This window comes from Prunus persica, chromosome G8 (assembly GCF_000346465.2).
Source record: "Prunus persica cultivar Lovell chromosome G8, Prunus_persica_NCBIv2, whole genome shotgun sequence".
NCBI classification, from domain to species: domain Eukaryota; kingdom Viridiplantae; phylum Streptophyta; class Magnoliopsida; order Rosales; family Rosaceae; genus Prunus; species Prunus persica.
This window is the reverse complement of record NC_034016.1, coordinates 1,779,451-1,792,765: the sequence shown is the minus strand read 5'-3', so window position 1 is coordinate 1,792,765 and position 13,315 is coordinate 1,779,451. Positions and strand designations below refer to the sequence as shown.

Below are 13,315 nucleotides of genomic sequence, written 5' to 3'. Positions count from 1 at the left end.
CGAGCTAAGATGCATGGATTTCAGAGAGTGTGTTGTGTCCTCTCTTTGAGAACACACGAGTCTCGTGAGTGGAGAGCAAACTTCGTGCACTCCTAATTCGGGGGTGTTTGGTTTATGGAAAATGGATTTTGAAAATGGGAAATCAAATGATTCAATTGTTTGGTAAGTCCAGGTATGATAAATAGTTATCTGATATATGAAAAAATAGGGGGAAAAATGAAACCCTCCACCACTGTTGGGTTACATTTTTCATTCCCAGGGAAAACTAAGGCAACATTAATTGCATATTTTTTATGACCATTTTGTCCCCATTAATTATTTAGGATTACAATATAGCATTAAATGCATTATTATTATTTAATTGGGTTAAATACCTTTTTGGCCACTTGGTTTTACATGAAATTTGGTCACTGAACAAAAAAGTAGCCAAATTGGTCATTGTATTTGTATTAACCAAAGTTTACAATTTATAGATTTGATGTTAAGTAGTTTTTGAGTTCCCCCTCCCAAAAAACCCTAGCCCCCTTTCTCCCAAAAAACACTCTTAGAGCCTTTTCCACCTTGAGGGGGGAAGAAGCCATTGTTCCTCCCCCCTCTCCTCTCTTCTCTTCCTTTCTTCCTCCTTTCACCTCTTCCCCCATTTTCAAAGACAAAGGGTTTTCCCTATTTGTCTTAGTTTTATTATGATTTGCATCCAACCATTATTGGCGGCTGCGGCTCAGCGTCGGATCTTCACCTGCATTTCGGCGTCAGATCTCCACCACCATCTTTTTTGCAATTTCTTTATGTTTGGAATAAGTTGCAGAGACTCTTTGGGTTCTCTGTGTAGTTTTCACCTCTCCTTTTGTGAGAGTTTTTCATCTCTCCTTTGTGAGAGCTTTTCATCTCTCCTTGGTGAGAGTTTTATTTGTATTATTATGGCTTGGTTTTTTCAAGCTTTATCTCTTTTTTATTATTCTAAGTTTGCAATCTTAATTGGGATGCCTATGCCAGAGTTTCTTCGATCTTGCCTGATCGTTGGTGGAGACATACCTGATTTTCTTAATTTTGATATTAGACCGCTCCGTTATTGTAATGGCCCTTTTGTGGCTAGTTTGTATTGGCCCTTTGTGGCTAGTGGCTTTTTTGGCTGAATTATGAATGCAATCATAGAATTTCTCAAAAAAAAAAGTAGTTTTTGAGTTAAATACCATTTTGGTCACTAGGTTTTATACGAAATTTCAATTTGATCATTGAGAATTTTTTTGGGGGCCAAAATCCATGCAAATAGGCTCTTGCACACGCTACTCGTAGGCTAAAACTTTATGATTGGTGTAGCATCAATTAAGGTTAGAAAAAGGAAACACATCTTGACAAAATATGTTTATATATAATAATTTCACTAAAATGCAAATCTATCTTCTAAAAAAAGCTCAAATCATAATCCCAACCAATATCGTACTCCCAAATTCACAAAAATTTAAATCCATAACTATGTCAAAACATAGATTGGACCATAAAAAAAGTTCAAAATAAATTTTTTTTGGGTTAACTTATTTAGTTTTAAAGTATGTTTATTAGTTTTTCGAACATTTCTACCAAAAATAAAAAATAAAAAATAGGACAAAAGTTAAAAAAATACAACATTTATTTAGTAGCCTTCTATCACTTTCTCATATACTTTTATCATAAAATTATGATGGTAGATGAATTTGATTTTGATTCATTATGACATTCCATCACCTTCTCATTTACTCAGAATATTACGATAATAGATAAAGTTAATTCATATTCATTATAAAAATCTACCCATATCTCATATGATAAGATAACATCTCTCAACAATCGTTTGATCAAATTGAGTCGTTGGGCTCAAAATAAGCTTTCACCTTGCACCACCAACGGCTATATGGCCTTGATTTCTTAAATAAAAAAACAAGTAAAAAAAGTGATTTGCATGGCACTAGTAGTTGGTTTGTATTAAAAACAAAAAACAAAAAAAACAAGTTAAATAATGTAATGATGAGTTGACTTTTGGGCCAACTTTTCACAGTAATTGTGGCCTATTCGGGCTCTAAGGCTCCAGTAGGGTCTTTATATCTGGGGCAAACTAAAGTGGTCTCTAGGATTTAGAGACTCAAATGAATCTTTTGCATTGGGCTCTATATATAGGGCTCCCATGGTGGTTGACCCTCCATTATAGCCTTTTGGTTGGGGAAACCCTGAAGAAGTATTTAACCCAACAACTTAACGGAAACTAATTACAAGTCTAAAAATTGTAAACTTTTGATAATACAATGATTAATTTGACTAAATTTATTTATTAAGTTGAAATTTCTTATAAAATTCACAACTCTATTTAAAAAAGCCTAACATATATCATTAGCACCCAACACATCTTGGATCCACTCAAAATCATAATTTGTGGCCCAATATAGATAATAGAGTTTTTCTTGATACTTTTTTTTTGAATTTTTTGTTTTGTTTTTATTTTGGGGCAATCGGACACATTTTTACTGCTGCCGAAGCTCGAGCGATCCAGCTTCTCAAACGCACTCACTCAATTCCGGAACTTTGTATTCGCTTTCTCGTTGTCGAAGGCAAATTCAATTAAATTCCGAGAAGAAACAAAACTAGATGGACTTAACCACAACATGGAATTTGAGAGCCTCTGCAGTTTCATTGTCACCAATCGTCACTAGGAGAAGTAGAACCCACTTGCAGCGCCCTTCTCTCTCACCTCCTCCTAAGCTCTCTTGCCAATTCTGGGCTTACCCATTTCCCTTTATTCCAAACAAGTTCCCTGCACTTCACGCCCGCAATCGAAACTCAGAGCCTGAGCCACTTCTCAAACCAACCATTATCGAAGAAGTTTCAGAGGACGACGACGACGACGACGACGTTATCTTGGATGATTTCGAAGAAGATGGTATTTAAGGAAAATTTTCCTATTTTTCCTTTTCTTTTCTTCTTCTGATAAGATATCTATGGTTTAGAACTTTCCTTTGGATGTTCTGGGTTCTTGAATTTGTCTTTGTACATGTCTTTGCCATTAAGTTTCTCATGTCATTACAAATCTTTGTCATATTTTTTCGAGTTCTTATATTGTTTTATACCAGAAAAGCTAGTTAGTATAATGGTGACTTGTTGATTGTGCTTTAATGGGTAGTTCTAGCATCTGAGTAATGAGAAAGGTTTTCATTTTCTTATCCTATTTTATTACTGCAAAGTATGGTCAGAAATGTTTCATGTTCGAGTGAATTCTTAATCATACAGAGGTATCAATGGATGATGAGGGTGATGATTACTACGAAGAAGAGTCTGCTGAACTCTATGTGAGTAGTGTGTATGAGTTATTAGCGCCTCTTGGTAATCTTAGAGATTTATCCTAACAATCTTTTGATTCATTTCGAAGGCTGGAGATGGAGGCGGAGGCGGTGGAATTTCTCTTGCTGGGGTATGGTGGGATAACAAAGCATTAGAAATAGCTGAAGAAGTTATTCTGTCCTTTGATGGTGACCTGAAAATATACGCGTTTAAAACGTTGCCAAATTTTACCATCCAAGTGCGCATTGAGAAGCTTTCGAATAGGTAATCATCAAACCCAAAATTAAATGTGACCAATACTTTTGAAGACCTTGCTAATTTACAATTTTATAACATTAGTATGTGATGCAGATTCTATGCTTTCCATGTGTAAGAGCGTATCATGAAACTTTATGTATGCTGATTCTATCAAAATTATAGGTTTGATGGGTTGGAGCTTTTAGGGAAATGGTGTTGCATTGTGCACACAGATCTCTATGTTTTGTTTGCAAAGATGTCTTCAGATTGCATTTTCCTTCACTAACCTCGTCCTCTATTCTATCTAATAACTCTTTGTGAGCAATCTTTTATGTGAATCCATTTCCAGTCATTTCCAATCTGGATGGTGGAGATGATGAAGAAATGGATCAAAATGTGTCATTTGTTTCTGCATGTGGTTCAATAAACAACATATAGCAATAATTTGGGATCTTATGCATTGTAATTTATCAAATGGTAAACAGCTTATTTGTGGGTTTATTTGAAAATAGATAACTTTTGGCCCAAATGTTTCATGTACACATATTTGAAGAGCAGGGCAATTGATCTGAAAAGCCTAAGCTATTAGAAGATGGGATAACAATGCATACCAATCACAACTTAACACTTCACCAAACTGGACCTTACATGTGCAAATTAGAAGTCGCCAGAACTAAGACTTGTACCACTTTTTAGACAATATGACTCTGTTACTATGTTAGGTTACCACTAATCCCAAAAAGTTTAAGTTATTGAAAGGTACTACCAAAAGGCAACATCAAAACAGGTTTACTTGATAATGAGTGTTCAACTTCTAAGACCCAATTTAATAATCTGGACAACTCTTAATATTTAAGTTTTTTTTTATTTTATTCCGAACTTATTGTTCTCCTGGGTACACAAGAGCTAGTGCTACCGTATAAAACTTGGAAGCTTTTCATCCATCTAGTAATCAGACCACTAGTCTAATAATAACTAATGTGGAAGCTTTTCATGCAGCTGTTGTTAACTTTTCTCATGTGTGTTTCTTTCTACTTTTTCTTATTGGTAGAAAAAATAAAATCTGTCTGTTAATAAGTGTTTCTTCACAAATTGTGTAAGCTGTCATATGAATGCCTTTTGAGCTCAAACCACATGGATGTACTACAGATCTGGCTCCCCAAGTATGGAAGACATTGAAGCTTTTTCAAGAACCTATAGAGCACGACTGGATGAAGCAGAGCTTGCTAAATCACTTCCTGAGAATTTATCTCTGGAGGTCTGGTTCTACTCTCTCTCTCTCTCTCTCTCTCTTCAGTTTCTAATACCCGTTCTCTGTTTTGTATTGTTTGTCTTTTTTCTATTTTATGTGATGGGGAAGACATACCGTTGTAGATTATTAATGCTCCATGAAATATGAAGGGTAGTGGGGTGTGGGTTGCAAATGAGTCTAGCTGCCCCATTGCTGTATGTACTATGGGCAACTGAACGGCAAAGATGGGTCTGAACTTTTTTATGTAGATAGGCATAAAACCTTTAGATAAGGGCAGTGGTCAATTGCTTCAGTTTATAGTGCCAACTTGTTTCGGTAGGTTTTTACCACCTTGGCTAAAGCTGTGAAGCTGAAACTTCTAAAATTGGTACTCCCTAATTGTTTGTGTTTTCTACCTTGTGGGTCTAAAGAAATAAGTTTACTCTCAGGTGTCATCTCCAGGTGTTGAAAGGATAGTTCGGGTTCCACATGAGTTGGATCGGTTCAAAGATCGCCCTATGTATGTGAAATATTTCAGTGAGACGGCTGAAACTGGCGTAATTTCAGAAAATGATGGTGTTTTCAGGCTTGTTTCTTTTGATGTGGAAACAAAGTGTTGCGTTTGGGGTTTAGCAGACGTGAGGATTAATAGAGAAAAAGCAGGAAAAGGGAGACCACTTAGCAAAAAGCAGCGGCAGTGGCAATTGAACACACCCTTTGATTCGTTACGTTTAGTTCGGTTGTATTCTGATATCTGATCATTCATTCTGTAAATCATTTTTGGCTGAAATGCTATGATATAGTGCAGTACATAAATAAGAATAATGCAGGGGTACATATCATTTTCTCAACTTGCCATGTTCTGTCTGCAGTCTATTTTTGACATAGCTCTTTATGTGTAGCCCGTTTGTAAATAAATTCTAGAACTTTTTGTTATGTATATTGGTTGGATATTAGGGCTTAAGCGTTTTTCAGCAAGTCTAGTTTTTCAAGCTTTTTTTTAACGGTTGTTTGGATTTCAATTTTAATTTTATATTTTGATTTCGTCTCGTAGCCCTAGTTTTCACCTTATGTTTAAGATTTTAGGGTTGGGGTTTTTAATGTGTGAATGCTTTGCGTGTGCATTTGGGGTTTTCTTTCAGAACTTGGGGAGAGGAGAAATTATCTTTGCATGTAAAGAAAAAAGTACATTTTCTTCTGCTGTTCTGTTTAGGGGATTGCGGATTGTGTAAAACTGTCAGTGTAGCTTTCAGAGCAATTGCAACGATTTTTGATTTGGTTGAAATTTTGTAGGAATAATCCTTGAATGACGACTTAAAAAATGAACTGTTTGGTTTGGATCATGAAATTACATTGTAGAGTAGGGTTAACGGAGTGTTCAGCACCATTAAGTTACTCTATATTTATACACAAGTTATTATTTTCGTGTAAGTTGCTTCCATCAAATATCATCTGAAACAAAATGCAAGCGGGTTGAGGTCACAAATGGTGACACATTTTTAGCACGAAGACTTCAAAACGATTTTACTCGCTATAATAGTACTTGTTTACCCTTCTACCCCGATATGTCTCCCCAAAACGATTCGTATCTAAACAAAACGCCGTCGTCAATGCCCTTCTCTCCGATTTTGATCCGCCGTTGTGGCAGGAAATCCCACAACCAGGGGGCAGTACCTTTCTCGAACCCTAAACCCTAAAACCCCAACTCCTCCCAGCCGAAATCCCCTTCTCCTCTCTCTCTCTCTCTCTCTCAAGTTGGCCAGCGATGGAGATGGTGACAATGGAAGAGGTGTGCCAGCGACGGTGATGCAGTAGAAGAAGAGAGAATTGCGAGAGTCGTTGTTGCTTGAATTGAATCTGATGTAGCAGCTCAGTACCAACAAACAGGCAAGTTTATCTCAAACGCTCTCTCTGTCTCTGTCTCTGTGCTGTCTGCTTTCTGCTCTGCACAAATTAGGCAACCATAACCATGAAACCCCACAAACTCCTCAACCCTCAGACCCTAAAACCCTCCAAGCTCAGACCCATTTTCCTCACAAACCACGCTCCCTCCTCCGCACCTTTCTCTTCACTCACTCATCCAGAAAACCCCACAGACCCTCCACCAATAACCCGCCACTCTCTACTCAAAACCATCCAATCTTCTCAGTGGCATTTCATCAAACACCTTTCGCCCAACCTTTCCCCCTCTCTAATCTCCGAGGCCCTCTTTGAACTCCAAAAAAGCCCTCAACTTGTCCTTGAATTCATCTCCAATGTCGACTTTCACCGCCTGGATATCCAAACCCGGTGCCTCGCCATCGCCATTGTGGCCCGCCAGTCTTCCCCACAACCCGCTTTAGAACTCTTGAAGCAAGTCGTTGGTAGTGGCATTGCTACAATCAGAGAGGTTTTCAATCCACTGGCACTCTCGCGGGATCGTTTGAGTGTAAATAGCAGCATCATTTTTGATTTGTTGCTAAGGGCTTGTTGTGAAATGAAGAAGGCCGACGAGGCTGTTGACTGCTTCTACTTGATGGTAGATAAAGGTTTTATGCCTAAGACTGAGACGTGCAATGACATGCTGAGTTTGTTCTTGAAATTGAACCAAACGGAGAGAGTGTGGGTTTTGTATGCTGAGATGTTTAGGTTGAAGATAAATTCGAGTGTTTGTACGTTTAACATAATGATTAATGTGTTGTGTAAAGAAGGGAAGCTGAAGAAGGCAAATGAGTTTGTTGGGTTTATGGAGAGTTCAGGCACTAAGCCTAATGTTGTAACTTACAATACGGTAATTCATGGGTTTTGTTCAAGAGGGAGAGTGGGAAGGGCTCAAATGATCTTTAATGCTATGAAAGGTAAAGGCGTTGAGCCGGATTCCTACACTTATGGTTCGCTTATTAGCGGGATGTGCAAGGATAGAAGACTTCAGGAAGCAGTGGGGCTTTTCAATAAAATGCTGGAAATTGGGCTACTTCCAAGTGCTGTGACTTACAACACCTTGATTGATGGTTATTGCAACGAAGGTGATCTGGACAAGGCTTTCAGTTATAGAGATGAGATGGTGAAGAAGGGTATAAGACCGACTGTGTCAACTTACAATTTGTTGATTCATGCATTGTTTATGGAAGGTAGGATGGTTGAAGCTTATGAGATGGTTAAAGAAATGGAAGAGAAGGGAGTGGTTTCTAATGGAATTACATATAACATCCTAATTAACGGCTATTGCAGAAGTGGGAATGCAAAGAAAGCCTTTAGCCTTCTTGATGAAATGTTGAGTAAATCGATAAAGCCTACTAAGGTAACTTATACATCACTTATGTATGTTTTGAGTAAAAACAAAAGAATGAAGGAGGCAGATGACTTGTTTAAGAAGATATTGACAAAGGGTGTTCTGCCGGACCTTGTGATGTTCAATGCCTTGATTGATGGCCACTGTGCTAACGGTAACATGGAGCGTGCATTTGCACTTTTGGGGGAGATGGATAAGATGAAGGTTCATCCGGATGAAGTGACTTACAATACTCTAATGCAAGGGCGTTGCAGGCAAGGGAAAGTTGAGGAAGCCCGTCAACTTCTGGACCAGATGAAGAGAAGGGGGATTAAACCTGATCACATTAGTTACAATACCCTAATTAGCGGTTATAGTAAAAGAGGTGATTTGAAGGATGCCTTTAAAGTTCGGGACGAGATGTTGAGCATAGGTTTCAATCCTACCCTTCTAACTTACAATGCCCTTATACAAGGTCTATCCAAAACCCAAGAAGGTGATCTTGCTGAAGTACTCCTTAAAGAAATGGTGAGCAGAGGGATCAAACCTGATGACAGCACATATTACTCTCTGATTAAGGGGATTGGGAATGTTGATGAATTTGTCAGGAAGGGTGATTCATGAATTCCCTCCATGTTTTCTACTTTCAAAGAAAAAGGAGCGTCTTCTTACCAAAGTTCTAGTTTGAAAATTTATTTTGGTTACTACCTGAGGATGATCATTTTTGCATACTCAGCTCAGATATCTATCTTATTCAAAAGTGCTCTTGTAGTTGATTCAAATTAAATTGAGTGGGTTCACAAAGGAGGAGCTGTAAGATTATTTAACCTTGTGCATTTCAGTTCTTTATTTATTTCTTGGCACTGAGCTATGTACATACATTAGGCTTGAATTTTGTTTGATTGTGAACGAGGTATCACGCGTTCTCCATAAATAGAGTACTGTCATAAAGCTAGTTTATAGCAAGAAAGTTTATCATATTTCTGCAGTAAATGTATTTTGGAATTTCATGCTTGGACTAGTAAAATGCTTCATGTATTTAGGCCATGTTTGATAGGGAGGTTAGCTTGCACTAGTAAAATGCTTAGATTTCATGTGCAATCAAGGAAGAATGTGGGTGTTGTCTCAACTCTCTTTCAAGCTCCACAAGTGGGAGCATGCAACTATTTTCCTGCACTTCACGCCCGCAAGCGAAACTCAGAGCCTGAGCCACTTCTCAAACCAACCATTATCAAAGAAGTTTCAGAGGACGATGAAGACGACGACAACGTTATCTTGGATGACTTCAAAGAAGATGGTGTTTTTGTGAATTTACCTATTTTTCCTTTTCTTTCCTTTTTCTGATAAGATATTAGAATTTGCTTATGTTCTGGGTTCTTGAATTTGTATTTGTACATTTCTTTGCCATGAAGTTTCTTATATCATTATACATCTTTGTCATGTATTTCGAGTTTCTTATATTGTTTTATACCAGAAAAGCTAATCGTTAATGGGTAGTTCTAGCATCTGAGTAATGAGAATGGTTTTCATTTTCTTATCCTATTTTATTACTGCAAAGTTTGGTCAGAAATGTTTCATGTTCGATTGAATTGTTAATCATACAGAGGTATCAATGAATGATGAGGGTGATGATTACTACGAAGAAGACTCTGTTGAACTCTATGTGAGTAGTGTGTATGAGTTATTATAGCTGCTTGGTAATCTTAGAGATTGATCCTAACAATCTTTTGATTCATTTCGAAGGCTGGAGATGGAGGCGGAGGAGGTGGAATTTCTCTTGCTGGGGTATGGTGGGATAACAAAGCATTAGAAATAGCTGAAGAAGTTATTCTGTCCTTTGATGGTGACCCAAAAATATACGCGTTTAAAACATTGCCAAATTTCACCATCCAAGTGCGCATTGAGAAGCTTTTGAATAGGTAATCATCAAACCCAAAATTAGATGTGACGAATAATTTTGAATACTTGCTAATTTACAATTTTATAAAATTAATATGTGATGCAGATTCTATGCTTGCCATGTGTAAGAGCGTATCATGAAACTTTATGTATGCTGATTCTATCAAAATTAGGTTTGATGGGTTGGAGCTTTTAGGGAAATGGTGTTGCATTGTGCACACAGATCTCTATGTTTTGTTTGCAAAGATGTCTTCAGATTGCCTTTTCCTTCACTAACCTCTTCCTCTTTTCTATCTAATAACTCTTTGTGAGCAATCTTTTATGTGAATCCATTTCCAATCGTTTTTAATATAGCTGGATAGTGCATATGATGAAGAAGTGGATCAAAACGTGACATTGTTTCTGCATGTGGTTCAAAAATAGCATATAGCAATTCGATGATTGTATTGGATTATTTGGGATCTTATGCATTATAATGTATCAAATGGTAAAAGGCTTATTTGGGGGTTTATTTGAAAATTGGTAACTTTTGGTCTAAATGTTTCATGTACACATATTTGAAGAGCAGGACAATTGATCTAAAAAGCCTAAGCTATTAGGAGATGGGATGACAATGCATGTCAATCACAACTTAACAGCCAACTTAACACTTCACCAAACTGGACCTTACACGCGCAAAATAGAAGTTTCCAGAACTTAGGCTTGAACCACTTTTTAGACAATATGACTCTGTTACTATGTTAGGTTACCACTAATCCCAAAAAGTTCAAGTTATTGAAAGGCACTACCAAAAGGCAACATCAAAACAGGTTTACTTACAGTAAGTGTTCAACTTCCAAGATCCAATTTAATAATCTATCTTTACAACTCTTAATATTTAAGTTTTTTTTTTTTTTGGCCGAAACTTATTGTTCTCTTGGGCGAACAAGAGCTAGTTCTACTGTATAAAACTTGGAAGCTTTTCATGCAGCTAGTAAGCAGACCACTCGTCTAATAACTAATGTGGATGTGGCAAAACCAATATTGGTTGAATGTCTGTTGTTAACTTTACTTCATTTGTGTTTGTTTCTCTGTTTTCTTATTCGTAGAAAAAATCATATCTGTTTGTTAATAAGTCTGTCTTCACAAATTGTGTAAGCTGTCATATGAATGCCTTTTGAGCTCAAACCACATGGATGTACTACAGATCTGGTCCCCAAATATGGAAGACATTGAAGCTTTTTCAAGAACCTATAGAGCACGACTTGATGAAGCAGAAATCAGTTCCTGAGAATTTGTCTCTGGAGGTCTTCTTCTACTTTCTCTGCAGTCCATTTTTGGCATAGCTCTTTATTTGTAGTACATTTGTAAGTAAATTCTAGAAATTTTTGTTCTGTATATTGGTTGCATATTAGGGCTTAAGCGTTTTTCAGCAAGTCTAGTTTTTTGAGCTTTTAAAGGTGGTTTGGATTATTATTATTATTTTTGTTTCATGGCCCTAGTTTTTACATTATGTTAAAATACTAGGGTTGGTGTTTTTAATGTGTGAATGCTTGTGGAAATGTTCCTTTATAAAAAAACATGAGTGCTTGCGTGTGCATTTGGGGTTTTCTTTCAGAACAAGGGGAGAGAAGAGAAAGTACCTTTGCATGTAAGGAAAAAGTACATTTTCTTCATTGTAATCTTCTTATTATGCTGTCTTGTGTAGTGGATTGTGTTTGTCATTGCTCGTGAATCACGTATAAGTCTCATTGCTTGTGATCGTAATTTATTCATATTTACGGTAGTTGGCACTCTTCTTTACACTCCATATTGTAAGATATAAAAATATTCATTTTGAAATGCAAGAAGCTATATGAGTGCTACAGTGTTAATATCCTCCTTTATTATATCTTGTAATGGCCTTTTTCGGCCTTCGTTTTTTATGGCCAAATTGCTTTTTTGGGTCTTGAGAATTGAGAATCAGGGTGTTGAAAAAAAAATGTTGAGCGATATCTTGCGTTTATCATGCTTCACTGTTGTGTGCCCTACCAATCCCACAACTTGTTCCTTGATATTAATCTTTACCTGCTTCGGCTTATACTTTCTAAAGTTTTCATTATTTGTTAGAAGAAAGTGATGGCACATTGGAAGTGTGTACGCGCGCCCGTGTAGTCAAAGATGTGCTAATTTGAATTCTTTGTTAGTGAGATCCAATGTATTCTGCGTTCCAGTTTTATGCCAACTATTTGAAATAGAAAGGAAGACAATCCAATCCTGAATGAGACCCCGTGTAGTCAAAGATGTTCTAATTTGAATTCTTTGTTAGTGAGTTCCAATGTATTCTGCGTTCCAGTTTTATGCCAACTATTTGAAATAGAAAGGAAGACAATCCAATCCTGAATGAGACCCAGTTGTCTGATAATGAATTGACTGCCCTACACCGACTCCACATTGCTGTGGACATGGCATGCTATGAATCTCAATTATTTGACCCTTATAAACCCTAGTGGAGCAAAGGCACTTGGTGCTGCCCTGTTTCTTACTAGCTTCAAGCCCCCCTTCCTCTCTCTCTCTCTCTCTCTCTCTCTCTCTCTCTCTCTCTCTCTCTCTCTCTCTCTCTCTCTCTCTCGTTGAGGCCGGTAATTTGGTTTTCTGATGTAAAATTTGAACAGTATGTAGTTCGAAATTTGAAGAATAAAGAAAAAAAAAGTAGTGAGCATGACAAAGAAAAGAAATAGAAATAAGATAATGAACTTATATCTTAAGTGATTACGAGCATTCAACTTTACACTTCAGATTCTATCTTACATTCTAGATTTTATGGTCAATTCTCTTTTGTATATGATTTTTGTGTTTGATTTTCTCATCTACATATTGAGCATTCAAAAAAAAGAACAGAAAGAAAAAAATCCTAATAAGTTCCACTAATTAGGGAACTTTTTCACGTGCATGCACAAAACTACATGTTTGATATGATGTAATGCTACTAAACAATACGATAGCAGTCAAATTTCACTTTATCTGCATTATATTATGATTAATTTGAAATTTTTTTTTTTGGTCAATTATGATTAATTTGATTCTTTTTGTTTGTTTAGGTTTTTCTTTTCAAACCCAAATAAAGTATCAATTTACAATTGATAAAGACCAACTTGGCTCTTTCAAAATTGAGCCCCACGAGTATCTCCACTTGTATAAAATGTTATTCTTAAGTTTTTAATAAAAAAGGATAATCTTGTGGGCTGTAAAGTGCTAAAGTAAGCTGCACAGAGAGAGAGAGAGAGAGAGAGAGAGAGAGTCGAAGGGACTCGAAGCATGAACCTTTTTGCGTCTAGTGATTGGTCAGTGTCCTACAACAAGAGCTATTGGTTTTATTTTTATTGTCTCAAGTGATTAACAAGAGCATACAAATGAGGTTTATCTAGCCTCTT

General features: G+C 36.8%; 3 protein-coding genes across 3 annotated transcripts; all 3 read left to right on the top strand.

The window, feature by feature from the left end:
• LOC18766429 lies at window positions 2,424-5,752 on the top strand. The gene is made up of 5 exons (XM_007200384.2): window positions 2,424-2,908; window positions 3,256-3,314; window positions 3,395-3,570; window positions 4,693-4,801; window positions 5,224-5,752. Exons 1-5 carry the CDS (start codon window positions 2,617-2,619, stop codon window positions 5,530-5,532), a joined length of 945 nt encoding a protein of 314 aa, XP_007200446.1. The 5' UTR covers window positions 2,424-2,616; the 3' UTR covers window positions 5,533-5,752.
• On the top strand, window positions 6,206-11,474 carry LOC18767940 (pentatricopeptide repeat-containing protein At2g15630, mitochondrial). Its single transcript, XM_020570118.1, has 3 exons — window positions 6,206-9,687; window positions 9,768-9,943; window positions 11,110-11,474. Exon 1 carries the CDS (start codon window positions 6,744-6,746, stop codon window positions 8,646-8,648), a length of 1,905 nt encoding a protein of 634 aa, XP_020425707.1. The 5' UTR covers window positions 6,206-6,743; the 3' UTR covers window positions 8,649-9,687; window positions 9,768-9,943; window positions 11,110-11,474.
• Window positions 9,105-10,051, top strand: LOC18767401. Its single transcript, XM_020570198.1, has 4 exons — window positions 9,105-9,321; window positions 9,629-9,687; window positions 9,768-9,943; window positions 10,030-10,051. Exons 1-4 carry the CDS (start codon window positions 9,105-9,107, stop codon window positions 10,049-10,051), a joined length of 474 nt encoding a protein of 157 aa, XP_020425787.1.

Coding starts and splice junctions, on each gene's coding strand:
- LOC18766429 (XM_007200384.2), top strand. CDS start 2,617: ATGGACTTAACCACAACATGGAATTTGAGAGCCTCTGCAGTTTCATTG. Junction 2,909..3,255: donor GGATGATTTCGAAGAAGATG/GTATTTAAGGAA, acceptor TTAATCATACAG/AGGTATCAATGGATGATGAG. Junction 3,315..3,394: donor AAGAGTCTGCTGAACTCTAT/GTGAGTAGTGTG, acceptor TTCATTTCGAAG/GCTGGAGATGGAGGCGGAGG.
- LOC18767401 (XM_020570198.1), top strand. CDS start 9,105: ATGCTTAGATTTCATGTGCAATCAAGGAAGAATGTGGGTGTTGTCTCA. Junction 9,322..9,628: donor GGATGACTTCAAAGAAGATG/GTGTTTTTGTGA, acceptor TTAATCATACAG/AGGTATCAATGAATGATGAG. Junction 9,944..10,029: donor ATTGAGAAGCTTTTGAATAG/GTAATCATCAAA, acceptor TATGTGATGCAG/ATTCTATGCTTGCCATGTGT.
- LOC18767940 (XM_020570118.1), top strand. CDS start 6,744: ATGAAACCCCACAAACTCCTCAACCCTCAGACCCTAAAACCCTCCAAG.